General features: G+C 36.6%; 1 protein-coding gene across 1 annotated transcript in view; it reads left to right on the forward strand.

Annotated features, from left to right (window-relative positions):
* WDR27 (WD repeat domain 27) overlaps nucleotides 1-14,766 on the forward strand; it is a 236,527-nt gene that overhangs the window by 51,905 nt on the left and 169,856 nt on the right. Inside the window, exons 20-22 of the mRNA XM_027854869.1 lie at nucleotides 6,939-7,060; nucleotides 8,326-8,459; nucleotides 12,088-12,185. Coding sequence (XP_027710670.1) covers nucleotides 6,939-7,060; nucleotides 8,326-8,459; nucleotides 12,088-12,185 — 354 coding nt within the window. The remainder of the gene's footprint in view (nucleotides 1-6,938; nucleotides 7,061-8,325; nucleotides 8,460-12,087; nucleotides 12,186-14,766) is intronic.

Genomic DNA, 14,766 nt, shown 5'->3' on the forward strand with positions numbered 1-14,766 from the left:
CAGCCCAGGTGTGAGGCCTCAAGCCCCAGTGCAGCAGGCAAACTTCCAGCTCCAGAACTCAGGATACAGTAGGTGCAACTGGGCTGGGCCACCCAGTGCAGTGGGCAAGCTGCCAGCCCCAGAGGCCCCCGCACAAAAAGCCAATGACCAGGCCCCAGCTCCCAGTGTAAGAAGCTTGGGACAATGCCCCCTGTATCCCAGGAGCAGAGCTCAACTTTAAAAAATGAGCAAAAACCAAAAAAGAGCCCTGGCCATAGAAAGCTATTATGGTGACAGGGAAGATCAAAACACAAACTGAGAAGAGGACAACAGTATCAAAATAACTACATGCAAAGCCTCAAAAGGGAATATGAACTGAGTCTTCTTGGAAGTGTTCAAAAAGGATTTTTAAAATAAAGTAAGAGAGGTAGAAGAAAAATTGGGAAAAGAAAAGAGTTATGCAAGAGAATTATGAAAAAAAAAGTCAATAGCTTGGAAAAGGAAGCATAGAAATCGAAGAAAATAATTCCTTGAAAAGTAGAACTCGCCAAATGGAAAAAAAATCCACTGAATTTAAAAGTAGAATTAGCCAAATGGAAAAGGAAGTACAAAAGCTAACTGAAGAAAATAATTCCTTAAAAATTAAGATTGGATAACTGGAAACTAATGACTCTGTAAGACATCAAGAATCAAACAAAATCAAAAGAATAAAAAAAGAAAATGTAAAATACCTCATTGAAAAAATAACTGACTTGGAAAATAGATACCGGTGAGATAATTTAAGAATTATTGGATTACCTGAAAGCTGTGATCAAAAAAAGAGCCTGGACAGTGTCTTTCAAGAAATTATCAAAGAAAACTTCCCTGATATCTTAGAACCAGAAGACAAAATAGTCACTGAAAGAATCCACTGATTACCTCCTGAAAGAGATCCCAAAATGAAAACTCTAAGGAATATTGTAGTCACATTCCAGAACTATCAGGTCAAGGAGAAAATATTGCAAGTGGCTAGAAAAACAATTCAAATATTAAGGAGCCACAGTCAGAATTACACAGGACTTAGCAGCTTATACACTGAAGAAGGCAAAACAGCTTGAATTACAACCAAGAATCTATTACCCAGCAAAATTGAGCAGAATTTTTCAGGGGAAAAAATGGACATTTAATGAAATAGGTGACTTTCAAACTTTCCTGATGAAAAGACCAGAGCTGAACAGAAGAATTTTGATCTTCAGGTACAAGACTTAAGAGAAGCATGGAAAGGTAAACAGGAAAGAAAAAAAACCCATTGGTATTCAGTAAGGTTAAACTGTTTGCATCCCTACGTGGGTGATGATACTTGTAACTCTTCAGAGCTGTATCTCTATTAAGGCAGTTAGAAGGAGTATGCTTAGACAGAGGGTTTGGGTATAAACTGACTTTGATGTGATGATAAAAAATTAATTAAGGGTAAAAAAATGTGCTGGAAGAAGAGGAAAGGGGAAGTCATATTGAGGTATATTTTATCACATGAAGAGGCATGGAAGACCTGTTACAGTAGAAGGAAAGAAGGGAGGAGGTGAGCATTGTTTGGCTCAAAGAAGGAATAACATACACACTCAGTTATGTATAGAAATCTATCATACCCTATCGGGAAGTAGGAGGGGAAAGGGAAAGAAAAGGGAGGAGGAGCTTTTTTTCAGTGGTACATGGCATCTACACAAAAATTGACCCATGTACTAGGGCATAAAAACACGATCAAATACAGAAAGGCAGAAATATTAAATGCATCATTTTCAGATTATGATGCAATAAAGCTTACTTGTAATAAGAGGCCAAGGAAAGATAGGATAAAAACTAATTGGAAACTAAATAATCTAATCCTAAAGAGTGAATGGGTCAATGAACAAATCATGGAAACAGTAATTTCATCAAAGAGAATGACAATAATGTGACAACATAAGTGAAATGGATGAATATTTACAAAAATATAAATTGCCCAGTTTAACAGAAAAAGTAATAAAATACTTAAATAACCCCATTTCAGAAAAAAGAAATTGAATAAGCCACCAATGAATTTTATGAGAAAAAAAACTCCAGAGCCAGATGGATTTACAAGTCAATTCTACCAAACATTTAAAGAACAATTAATTTCAAAATTATACAAACTATTTGGAAAACTAGGTGAAGAAGGGGTCCTACCAAATTCTTTTTTATGACGCAAATATGGTGCTGATAATTAAACCAGGAAGAGCCAAAACCGAGAAAGAAAATTATAGACCAAATTCACCAATGAATGCAAATGAATGCAAAAATTTTAAATAAAATATTAGAAAAGAGAATACAGCAATTTATTACCAGGATAATACATAATAAACTGTGACCAGTGGGATTTTTATCAGGAATGCAGGGCTGGTTCAATATTAGGAAAACTTTCAGCATAATTGACCACATCAATAATAAACCAACAGAAATCATATGATCCAGGGGTCTAATGATGTGACTGTACAACATTGACCATTTTCATCTTTTGTCAGTATGAAATGAAATCTTGGAATTGTTTTGATTAGTATTTCCTTTATTATTAGTGATTTGGAATAATATTCTATATGATTATTAATAGTTTGCAAATATCACTCTCAGTACTGTTTTTAAAAAATCTTTTGACCACTTATTCACTAATAATGTTTATTGGTCATGCATATGTTAAATACCTGTAAGTTGGATACCAGGTCCTTAAAGAGATTTGATACAAATATTTTTTTCCCCACTTGCCATCTTCTTTTTTTATACTTAGTGCATTTATTTCATTTCTGTAAAAAACATCTCATAAAATTAAAATTATGTGCTTTATCTTTTATGATCTTCTCTAGCTTTCCTTTTAAGGATTTTCCTTCTAGCCATAGCTGTGAAAGATTCTTGATCTCTCTGCCTCAAGTCCCTCCCATTCCAATTCACTTTCATTTGTCAGATTTTTTTTTTTTTTGTGGCGAGGTAATTGGGGTTAAGTGACTTGCCCAGGGTTACACAGCTAGTAAGTGTCAAGTGTCTGGTCTGAGACTGGATTTGAACTCAGGTCCTCCTGACTCCCGGGCCAGTGTTCTATCCCCTGTGCCACCTAGCTGCCCCTAGATGATTTTTTAAAAATATAAGTCTGACCATGTCAACGCCTTGCTCAGTGAACTCCAGTGGTACCCTATTAACCTCCGGGATCTAATATAAAATTCTTTATATTTAAAGCCCTTCACAAGGGGCCTGTGTCCCTTAACACTGCCAGCAGCGACTACTCACTTACTGCTCCCTACAGACAGATAAGTACAAGAGCTTGGGAGTGGCAACACCTTGCAGACCACCAGTGTACTTCTAGCCCAGCCTTCACACCATCATTTGGGAAAGCAACTCCTGCAGAGAAGGGGCTAGCCATCCTCACCAGCTGCTAACCAGTTGTTAACCCACAAAGGCAAACAAGCCAGCCTCTTTGAAGCAGCAGGGCCCTATGACAGTGAGATAAGAGGCAGCATGTACCAGGCAAGTTAAACCACCACTACCAGCAATGTGAATACCATCCCTCCTCAGACACAGATGGATACAACCCAGGACCCTGAACCCAAGAGCCTTCGGATATACCCCTCACCCATCATTCTGGGAAACATTCCCCATGGAGATTAGACTGGCAACTACTCTTCCAGGTGCTGTAGCCAAACCTCCTGAAGACCCAGAAGAGAAAGTTCTTGTCAAAGAAGGCTTTGGTCCTGTCAAGTGGTTCAACAGCAGAAACTGAGATAGAATGGTATCAGTGGAAATGACATTACAGAAGAGGCATTCATTACCATGTGCTTTGCTGTTGTTCACTAAAAGGACCATGGGAATTTCCATCTGACCTGTAGTTGAAAACCTTCCCTATTGGAAAGTCCCTTGTGAGCAGGGATTGTCTTATTTTTCTATTTGTATCTCAAGTACTGAGCACAGTGCTTTGTGCAGTTTAAGCACTTACTAAATGTTTTGTACTTATTCATTCACCCACTCACTGACATCCTGGCCCCTTCCTACCTTTCCAGTCTTCTTATACTTCATTTGCTGTCTCTGATCTAGCCACATTGCCTTAGTTCCTGTTCCTCAAACATGTCCCTCCATATTGGGTCTCTGCCTTTGTGCTGGCTACTCTCCATTTCTAGAATACACTGGCTTCTCACCTCCCTCCCTTTGTTTTCCTAATGTCCCAACTCTCAGCTTAAATCCTACCTTCTGCAGGCCTTTCCCAGTTTCACCTGCTGCTAATTCGCTGTCCTTTCAGAGTTCCTTCATCTACTCTGTGTGTAGCTAGGGCAGCTAGGTGGTGCAGTCGATAGAGCAACAGGGCTGGAGTCAGGGAGACTCATCTTTATGAGTTCAACTCTAGCCTCAGACACTTACTTAGCTGTGTAATCCTGGGCAAGTCACTTAATTGTGTTTGCCTTAGTTTCTTCATCTGTAAAATAAGCTGGAAAAGGAAATGGAAAACCACTCCACTGTCTTTGCCAAGAAAACTGCAAATGGGGTCATGAAGGTTGGACATATCATAAATACTTTGGAATTGTCTTGGATCTTTGCATTGCTGAGAAAAGCTAAGTCGTTCATAGTTGATCATCATACAATATGGCTATCACTGTATACAGTGTTCTGGTTCTGCTCACTTTACTTTGCACCGGTTCATGTAAATTTTTCCAGGTTTTTCTGAAAGCATCCTGTTTATCATTTCTTGTGGCACAATAGTATTCTATCACAATTATATACCAAAACTTGTTTAACCATTCCCCAGTTGATGGACATTTCAATTTTCAATTCTTAGCCACTACAAAAAGAGCTGCTAAAAGTACCCTTATACAAATAAATCCTTTTCCCTTTTTAAAAAAATCTCTTTGTGATACACACTTAGTAGTGGCTTTGCTGGGTTAAAGGGTATGCAGTTTTATAGCTCTTTGGGCATCGTTCCAAATTGCTCTCCAAAATGGTTAGATCAGTTCATAACTCTACCAACTATACAATAGTGTCCTAATTTCCTCATGTCTCCTCCAACATTTATCATTTTCCTTTTCTGTCATATTAGCCAATCTAACAAGTGTGAGGTGGTACCTCAGAATTGTTTTAATTTTCATTTCTTATTTTTATAAAATTTATTTCTCTATATATTTGGCCACTATAACAGAGTCAAGCCACTAGCTCTCCCTCTCAAGGTTGTAGGGGTACCCTGAGGGATTTTTGTGTATCTGTTGTCTATTGCCATTGGATTGAGCATCCACACATTGAGTTTCCCTCCCTCCCTCAAATCCTTATGTGCAGAGACTTCTATCACCCCTGTTCCATTTAACCACTTAACATCGATTAGCATTTGCAAAGAGTTATTTACTTCAAAGATAAAGCTAGAACAAAAATACAGACACTTTCCCAAAATATTTCAGAGACACAGTCTCCCTCATCTTACCTTAGCTTCTGGGAGACTGTTCTCAAAATTAGCTCAATTCCTACATAATGTTGGTCTCACCAAGTTCATATGCAGATGCAGCATGACTGCTTGATGAGTCTTTATTTTAGGTCCTACAGGTCTGGGTCCCAAAGGTCATTCTTTATTGCTCAGGGTATTGATGCTGAACTGGCTTCAACACCTAGAACCTGGGATTCTGGGATACCAGGGTACCTAGAGGCTCTTTGTCCTGACCTTTTGAAACTCAAGAAGTCCCAATCCCTTCACCTAAAACAGAAAAGCACAAACTTAGAGGCGAAATGACCGTGGAGGGGAGAAAGCCCAAGGCCTTTCCTTTTGCAACATTGTCTCTTGATGGATGAAGTTGGTCAGAGTTAAACCAAAAGAGACATCAACCAGAAGAACAGCTAAAGAGAAAAAAATGGCAGAGGATTTGCTTCCTGGTGCTTGTTGTAGGCCCTCCCAGTTCTCACTGTACAGCACATGGAAGAGACACCCCCTGACTACAGGGGTTAGCAGACTGGAACCAATTTACAGAATGTTTTTACATGTTTTAGTCTCTCCAATGCACGTCCCTTGCATATTGCCCACCCTTCCCTCCTGGAAGCAGACTATTCAGCCTTACCCCTGACAGGGAAATCCTGTCAGAGGCCCTCTGTACATGTGCTGGTCCCCCATTCTATTATATAGTTATACTCTATCCCTGTTAATGGGATAAATGCAGAAACATGGTATGGTACCAGAAGAAGAGTATAACAAGTTCTGAGGCTCACAGTGAGCTATAGCTGGTTAGAAAATTAAGGCTAACACATTTAGCTCCAAGAAGGGGAAGAGGAAGATGGAAGAAAGAATAGGACATTTGCTCGAAGTAGATGAGATGATCAGCAACAGCAGACAGAAGATAGAGGTTCTCAAGTTTTATTTTCCTCCTGTTTTCTTTGCCAAGGAGAATAGCCTTTGGACTGGAAGAAAGAGAACAAGCATGACTAACAGAGATTTGACATCCATTATAAATAGGAACATAACGAGAACCCCTAGATACCCTTCGTGAGTTCAAATCACCTGACCCAAATGAAATCTATCCTGGGAGATGGAAAGATGTGTTGGCCATCACTGCACTGCTGTTTTATAGGTTGTTGAGAATGGGAAGGGCACTGCTGGACTGAAGAAAGACAAATCACCTGCTTTTTCAAAACTGGGAGAACACAGTCTGAAAATGACAGGTCCGAATGTATTATTAAAGGGATGGTCAGCGAACATCTAGACCCGGAAGTGATGATCACAAAAAAGGTTTTGAAAAATTTTATAAGTTTCACCAAACTGTAATTTTATATTATCCAGGATCTTAAGAGCACTAGACATTTATCAGAAAATGCTGCTGATTTCATTATTTATCACTTGAAAATGCAGTTTCTAGTACATTACAGAAAAATGTTAGGCAAACTGGGACTCTCTTGTTATAATGTCTAGATGTCAGAAATTGTGTTAAAATGTTTTCATGCTGTGTTTTTCACTTAAGGTCATGATGGAGCAGTGACCTCAGTTGGCTGGAGTCATGACAGGAAATGGTTGGTTTCTGCTTCAGAAGACAGAACATTAAGGATCTGGTCAGTTAGGACTACACAGTCTACAGTATTTCTGGTAATGAATAATTCATGTCTAATACATTCTTTCATTTCCAAATGAACAGTTTTGTGACCATTAAACTCTCAGCTATTACAAACACTTGTAAGCTGAAATACTGTTCAATCGTTCTATCATTTTTAATGTATTAGAGGATTAAAAATATGAGTGCACTAGAGGTAGCTTTGTTTGCATGTATTGAAAAGTTGTTGTTTAATTTAAATGTTTATACGTTGATGCTTATGTTCTATACATTGAGGTAGACAGGTCTGTAAATTATTAAATTATAATCTGAAATTGACAAAATGGTTGAAACAAGTCGAGAAGGGAGTTATTTGTGTTATGATGATATGAGTGAATTTGCTTTCCATGTCTGGTATTGTAATACCATTTTATAGTTGAGGAAATGTTAATAGACAAGAAAAAGTTATATGAATAAAGTACATTATGATGGAGAAAAGTCAGTTATTTAGGGGAAATTGTAGGTGGCCATATAGAATGTAGAAGTATAGAATGAGACGGAGACGAGATTCATATGCAAGTTTTAAACCAAAATAACAGAACAGTGGATGATGAAGTTTTACGTCCAAGATTAGTGTGGGAGTGATCTTTCAAGGTAATAACAAGAAACTCAGCTCTTTTTCATGATGGAAAAAGAGCCAGAGGAGGTGCTACGGGAGGTATATGACATAAAAGTGGTACAAATTTAAAGATGATTTAACATTTACTTTTTAGTAGGCTGAATGCAAAAAGGGGAAGAAAGAGTGATAAAGAAGAGGTTTTTATTAGGCAAGATGAGGTGACCAAAGTGAGGATGAGACTTCAGAAGTTAGATGATTTTTCTTTAGAGATGCTGGTAATGCCACAACCCATAAATTATAGTTATACACATTATGTGGTATAAATTTGGTGATAAAAACTTCAGACTAACATTACAAAGTATTGGGAGGATTTGAACAAAAAATAGAACTGATTTTAATGAAATGCTTATTTCTAACAAGTACTTTACTGCCTAGTTTCATATGTTAGAAAATAAAAAGAAAACTTGAAAATTAAAACATTCACTTTTAGGAGCAATAGTCAGAATTACATATTTTTTTTCCAAATGAGAATAGTTATTTATAGAAAGGTACTATAATTTTTACTTAACAAATCAGGTTTATAACCTTGGATGGATTGCAAGTTGGGAGTCAAAATAGAAACATCAAATATTTTAACAGGGTTTATTGATACTATAATGGTTTGGTTATATTTTAGAAATAATTCCAACTTTTGCATTTCAGGGCAAGGACGTGTTAAGTAAACCTATACGAGTCACACAGTTTTATTATATGGATGCTTTTATATTGCTATCCTCTGGCTCTGAATTTCACCTACTAAAATATCATATTGACACGCACAAAGATGAGATCAAAAGGTAGGCAAAATTATTCTTTGTGCATTTAAAATATTTGTATTAATTTGTGCATTCTTGTAGGATTAAAGAAAATGATATTTCCCAAAAGCATGATATTTGCAAATATATATTTTTATATCACAAAATTGAATAGAATTATTCTAAAATGCTAATAAAGCTAACAGTTGGTAAAACTGGATAATAGAAGAATATTTTTCAGATTTATAATACACGTTATTTTATACCTTCCTTCCTTTGTTGAAATAATCTTCACAACAATCCAATGGAGATTGTTTGTACAAATATTATATTCATTTAGCAGGTGAGAAAACTGAGAGATTAAATTTGAATGACTTGTCCATGGTTGCAGTGATAAAATGTCAGAGCCACCAGTTTAAGGTTTAGTTCATTTTTTTCCAGTTCTACAACTAAAAACATGGTCAGTTGAAGTGACTATCACAAAAGTCAACAGTTGATAAATATTATCTCTATTGTAAACTTTGCTATATTTTCTCCATTACTAATAATTATTTTTCATTTATAATATTACATTTCACTTAGAAATGAAATGTAGTGTCACAAATAAAATAATTATGACATTTTCCTTTGTTCTACCACCTTATAATTTTCTCTAAACTTATTCTCACAATTTCTTCCTTTTATTCACAGATGAAGAAATAATCATTTTTCTCCTTAACACTTACCCCTTTACCATTTTCTGTAATTCCATCATTCCTAATGACTGAATGAATCCTGCTTCCAGACTTATCCCCTTATTTTGTTTCAGTCTCTTCCCCTTACTTACCTCCTTTCCCTCCATCTTCCCCATTGTTTTCTTTATCTTTTTTTTTAATTACTTGACCCTAATAGCCACTATCTACTGCAATAATAATTTTTACCTTTCTTATGTACCTGAACCTCATAAGGCATTGATCAGTGCCCCCGGATCCATCTCTTCTATATCCCCTTCTTTCTTAATATTTTATGTGGGTAAATTTCACCCGACAATTTAATGAATAGTCTGAGTGGCTTCTTTTTTCAGAGAGATAGGGCTGATTTAATTGGTTGTGAGGATTCCTGGGAGAAGATATTCCCTTTATGGAAACAGGTTGGCATCTTCTCTGCACCTTACGGTTTTGGAGAGTTGTTCTTGGGCAGCCGAGGCACTGACAGATTAAGTGAGTTGCTCAAGATCACATTGCCAGTATGTGTAATAGATGGTATTTGAACACTGGTCTTTCTGGCTATGAGGTCAGCTCTCTCTACTATGTAAGCTACCTCTCATATCTAGCTTTTATAAATTAAAAATGTGACAGCAAAAATACAGTTTCAATCAGGGGTTTCTATATATCAAAGCTATTTCCAGTTTTCAATACATGGCTGACAGCAACTCAACTTTGATGATCTATTTTCAGTGACTTCTCTACTGACTGTGATTTGATATAGCAAGTCCACAACCATGTAGCAATTACACTGTATAATAAAAATTTCTGATTAGTTTGAAAGAGGTAGAATGTTATTGTAGAGTACTATTTTTAGACTTAGGAAAACTGGAGTTCAAATCCTACCTGTGGCACTTATAAGGTGTGTTACACAGACAAATCAATTAAACTCTCTGAGCCTCCTTCATATGAAGCCTTCCCTATTGCCTTGTGTTCCTAGTGCCTTATACGCTTTGTATTTAACCTTCTACATACAAATTGAACACACCCTCAAACCTCCCAAAACAATGTAAGATCCTTGATGGCAGGGACAGTTTTGTTTTTGTCTTTTTATCCCTAGAACCTGGTATAGTGCCTGCTTAACAAATTTTTGCTGAATGAATTAAGGAATTGAGTAAGTGAAAGGAAATTGGCCATGAGCTGATGAAACTTTTCAGCCATTCCAAGTGATGAAACTAGTTACTAAAGTTTAAGGGGGTTATATTTCAATTGTTGATGGGTATGCCTGTACCATTAAAATCATGGATCCTTTCTAAGACATCTCCAAAAGTCTCATGATGGAAAATGCTGTCCACATCCAGAGAAAGAACTATGGAGTGTGAATACAGATAGAAGCATACTATTTGCTCTTTTTTCCCTTCTGTTTTGTTTTGTTTCTTCTTTCTTGTGATTCCTCTTATTGGTTCTAATTCTTCTTTACAACATTACTAATGTGAAAATATGTTTAACAGTAATGTATATGTATAGTTTATATCAGATTGCATTCCGTCTTGGGGAGAAGAGTTGGGGAGGGAGGGGGAGAAAATTTAAAATTCAAAAGCATATGGAAGTGATTGTTGAAAACTAAAAATAAATAAATAAATTAAAATAAAAAAATCATGGATCCTTGAAATATGAAAATATGTGTGGTCTAGAAGTTAGGCTGACACATAGGAAGGATGTTTACTCTTCCTCTACTCAGAAGTTCCCATCTTGGCCCAGGATGTTACCAATGAGTACTATAACCATAGAATAAGAGGATCATTTCTCATTGCAGTTTAGTACAAATGCATGTTTTTGGTAACCATTACACACTTATCTTTCCATCAAATAGAGGGCCAGTCTAGCACTTGCTACTATCCACTTGGTGGTGAATAGTAGTCTTTGTAGTTATATTAATCAAAGTCAGCTCACTTAAGTTCAAAAGTCCACTTGATCTGCTATGGTTTTAACACCAACTGGGGTCTTCTAACAAGTGTTACAGTTGGATTGTCAACCTGTTGATCTTTAGTTTCGTTATGTGCTAGTGATACTTCAATCTCAGAATACTATTTCCATCAGCTTTGTCTTGAAGGAGGGCAGTATGAAATTGTTAGAAACCAAACCAAACCAAGTGCTGGCTTGATAGTCAGATTTGCCACGTAAATACTATTTGAATTTCCATAAGTCATTTAACCTCTCTAAAGCCCAGTTCCATATCTATAAAATGGAATTAGTAAAGTTAGTGTAGGCTATAAAGAGTTTTACAAACCACAATGCATTATACAAGCATGAATAATTATTTTTCTCATTTGTGATGACCTCTTTCTATATTCCTCAAGCTTTCCCACTTTTTTTTCTTCTCCTTATTTTAGTTCAGTTGGGAATCTTCATTTGTTGTGTTCTTAGCTCAAGATAACTCCCCAGTTCTTCCCCAAACCTACATCAGATGTAGGCAGCTTATTCTCCCTGTTAGTAGGCACTTGTAATTTATGTATGCATCACTTATTTTTTTTTTAAAGCCAGTTTACAACTTCCTGTACATTTTTGTAAGTATCTAAGACTCAGTTTTACATGGAAACACAAATTGCTTATAATCTTGGGTACTGGTGGTAGGTGGGAAAGCAATCCTTATGCATAGTTATTTAATTCTAAATAAATGGAGGAGGGAATTTTCTGTGCAATGAAGGGGGAATTCCATTCATCTTAGATACACATCACATAAACATGTATATGGTTTTTAGAATTTTATCCTTCTCTTCCTTCATTCAACTATTTTCTCTGTGCTATAAATATGAACTCTATTTTAACTGATATTGCTTTAATTAACCAATATGATAAATCTTAAAACATGCTTCTGTATTTCACGTAGTATTAGAAGAATAATGCATGTGTAACTATTGGGATTTAGGTTTAATGGAAGAAAATCAACAGTGAGAGTTAACTGGAAACATTATTTTCTTTTGCAGATATAAACAAAGGAACAAAGCCAAACTTGTCAAGAAGTTCTCCATGACGTCGGCCATAGAGATTACCAGTCTCTCAGCCATAAATGATTTCTATTCCTGTATCCTTTCATTATTTATATGTGTGCTTGTATGAAAATTAAGCCTTTTAGGCTTTCTCCTATTAGTTATTCAGACTTAGTTTTTTTTTCTTTTGTCTTCTAGGTTGTAGTTGTGCAGGACCAATTATTAAATCCATTCCACTGACTCCAAAGATTCTACCCAATATTGATAATGATCATTTTTCATAGCAGTAATGGATTAGTTTCATGACTACCATGGTCGAAAAAGAAAACCGTATGAGAAATGTTGTAAAATATACTCTTGAATACACACATGACTGTAAAAGGAAGGAAGCCAACTACATAGCAAATGGCAGGGATAGAAGATGGGCAGATGCATTGTTGCACTGGTACCCACCAAATACTAAATGGACCAGAGGAAGGCTTCGGGTGTATCAAGAGGATCCTTTGTGGATGAGTGAATGAAATAAATGAAATTTATGGAAGCATATAGATAAGAATCTCCAATTTGGACTGGACTCAGAGTACATTAAATTCGCTGTATACTTGATCAAGAATTCCTTTACAGGGGTAGCTAGATGGCACAGTAAATAGAGCACTGGCCCCTGAAGTCAGGAGAACCTGAGTTCAAACCTGATCTCAGACACATAACACTATCTGTGTTACTCTGGGCAAGTCATTTAACCCCAATTGCCTCGCAAAAAAAAAAAAAGCCTTTACAATGGGAAGGAGGGAGGGAAGAACACAGGAAGGGAGCAAACATTTATTATAGTTAAATAGTTATTAAACATCTGGTATGTGCCAAGCATTGTGCTAAATGACTTAGAAATATTATCCCATTTGATCCTCACAACAATACTGTGAGGTGGGCATTATTTTATCCCCATTTTATAGTTGGAAAAACTGAGGCAGAGGCTAAATGATTTGCCCAGGGTCACATAGCTAGTAGATATCAGAGGCTAGATTTGAACTCAGGTCTTCCAGATTTTAGGCCCAGTGCATTATCCCCTGAGCCACCTAGCTGCCCTGTATGCCTGCAAGTGTTCATTCTGCCTTTGGTTGAAGACTTCTAGTGAGGGGAAGCATGTACGCACCAATGCAGTCCCATTCCACTTTTGGAAAATTCTAATTGTTAAGAAGCTTTTCTTCACATTAAATGTAAGTCTTCCTTAAAGCAGCTTTTACCAATTTCTTCTAGTTAAGCAGAACAAATCTAAGTCATCTTCTAAGTGACAACCTTTCAAATACTTGATCTATTATGTCCTCATTAGTCTCTTTTCTGGACTAAACATTTTCTGTGTAGGATAATGGGATCATAAGGGCGATAGAGGTTATCCATTCCAATTCCCTCATTTTATAAATGAGAAAATTCCTTCCCTGGCTCCTCTTATGTCATGATGTAAGTAAGGCCTTTTTCTGACCTGGCTACTCTTGGAATATTTTCTAGCATTTCACTGTTATCCCTAAAATGTGATGCCCAAAACTTAATTCAATTCTCCAGATGTGGTCTGACCAGGACAGAATATAGCAGTGACATATAACCTTTGTGTTCCTGGAAGTGGTATCTTGCTTAGCATAATCCAATGTTTACAATCTTTTTTTTGTTAGCTATATCACACTATTAACTCATATTGAACTATTATTAGTTATTAATATTAGTCCTATAATCCACCTTTTCTTTCTCTGATGACCTGCTGTTTAGCCATACTACCCACTTCTTGTACTTTTAAAGGTGAATTCTTAAACCCAAGTGAATGACCTTATAGTTATCTTTTTTAAATGACTTCTTAATAGATTTGGTCCAGTGGTTTAACTTGATATTTACATTTTTGTATCATTATTCTGTCATTCAGTGTGACAAGCATGACTTATATACCTTTATCTAAGTAATTTATAAAAGTATTAAACAGCTCAGGACCAAGCATAGATCTCTGGGACATTGCACTAGATATTTTCTAAATTTATAGCCACTTGCTCTGCAGACTTTTAATTTATGTATAACACCTCTTTTTCAGAGATAACCACCTCTGAACTGACACTCATAGGTTATACTAACCACGGGAACAATTAGCCCAAGCTCAAGGAACTCTGGTTCTCATTTAAAAACTATAATTTATGAGTTTTATATATATATATATATATTCAGTGGGAGGTCATCTTATGGTATCCTACTCCTGCTACCATTTTGTGAAGGATTTCTGCTTGGGCTGTTGCTTCACCAGGTCCCTGGAACTTACATCTCTTTTCTCCTCTCCGCAACTTACTGCACCTCCTCACATATATTTTAAGGACCTGCTATCTGCTGGGTGCAGCATTGCCTGCTATGCAAGATGTTAACTGCAAGTTGCCATTGCCCCTGAGGGTAGAGGATGTTTCCCCTATGTGTGGCATTCTGTAAGAGGCACAAGGGAAAAAGCATTGAATAATTTACGCTCGAGATCTGGATTCTTCCTTCATAGCTGGCTCACTTTTGATCACCAGGGATTATTCCCTTTCAGCTAACAAAAATGAATCTCTACCGAGTTTTCTGAAGAGCTAGTTAACTTGCTTTTTAAAGGCCAACAGGTATGGCAGATCATTCAACAAACCCACCAATTAGCTTCCCTGTACAATCAATTTC

The sequence above is a fragment of the Vombatus ursinus genome, unplaced genomic scaffold, assembly GCF_900497805.2.
Source record: "Vombatus ursinus unplaced genomic scaffold, bare-nosed wombat genome assembly UNPS02010639.1, whole genome shotgun sequence".
Classification (NCBI taxonomy): domain Eukaryota; kingdom Metazoa; phylum Chordata; class Mammalia; order Diprotodontia; family Vombatidae; genus Vombatus; species Vombatus ursinus.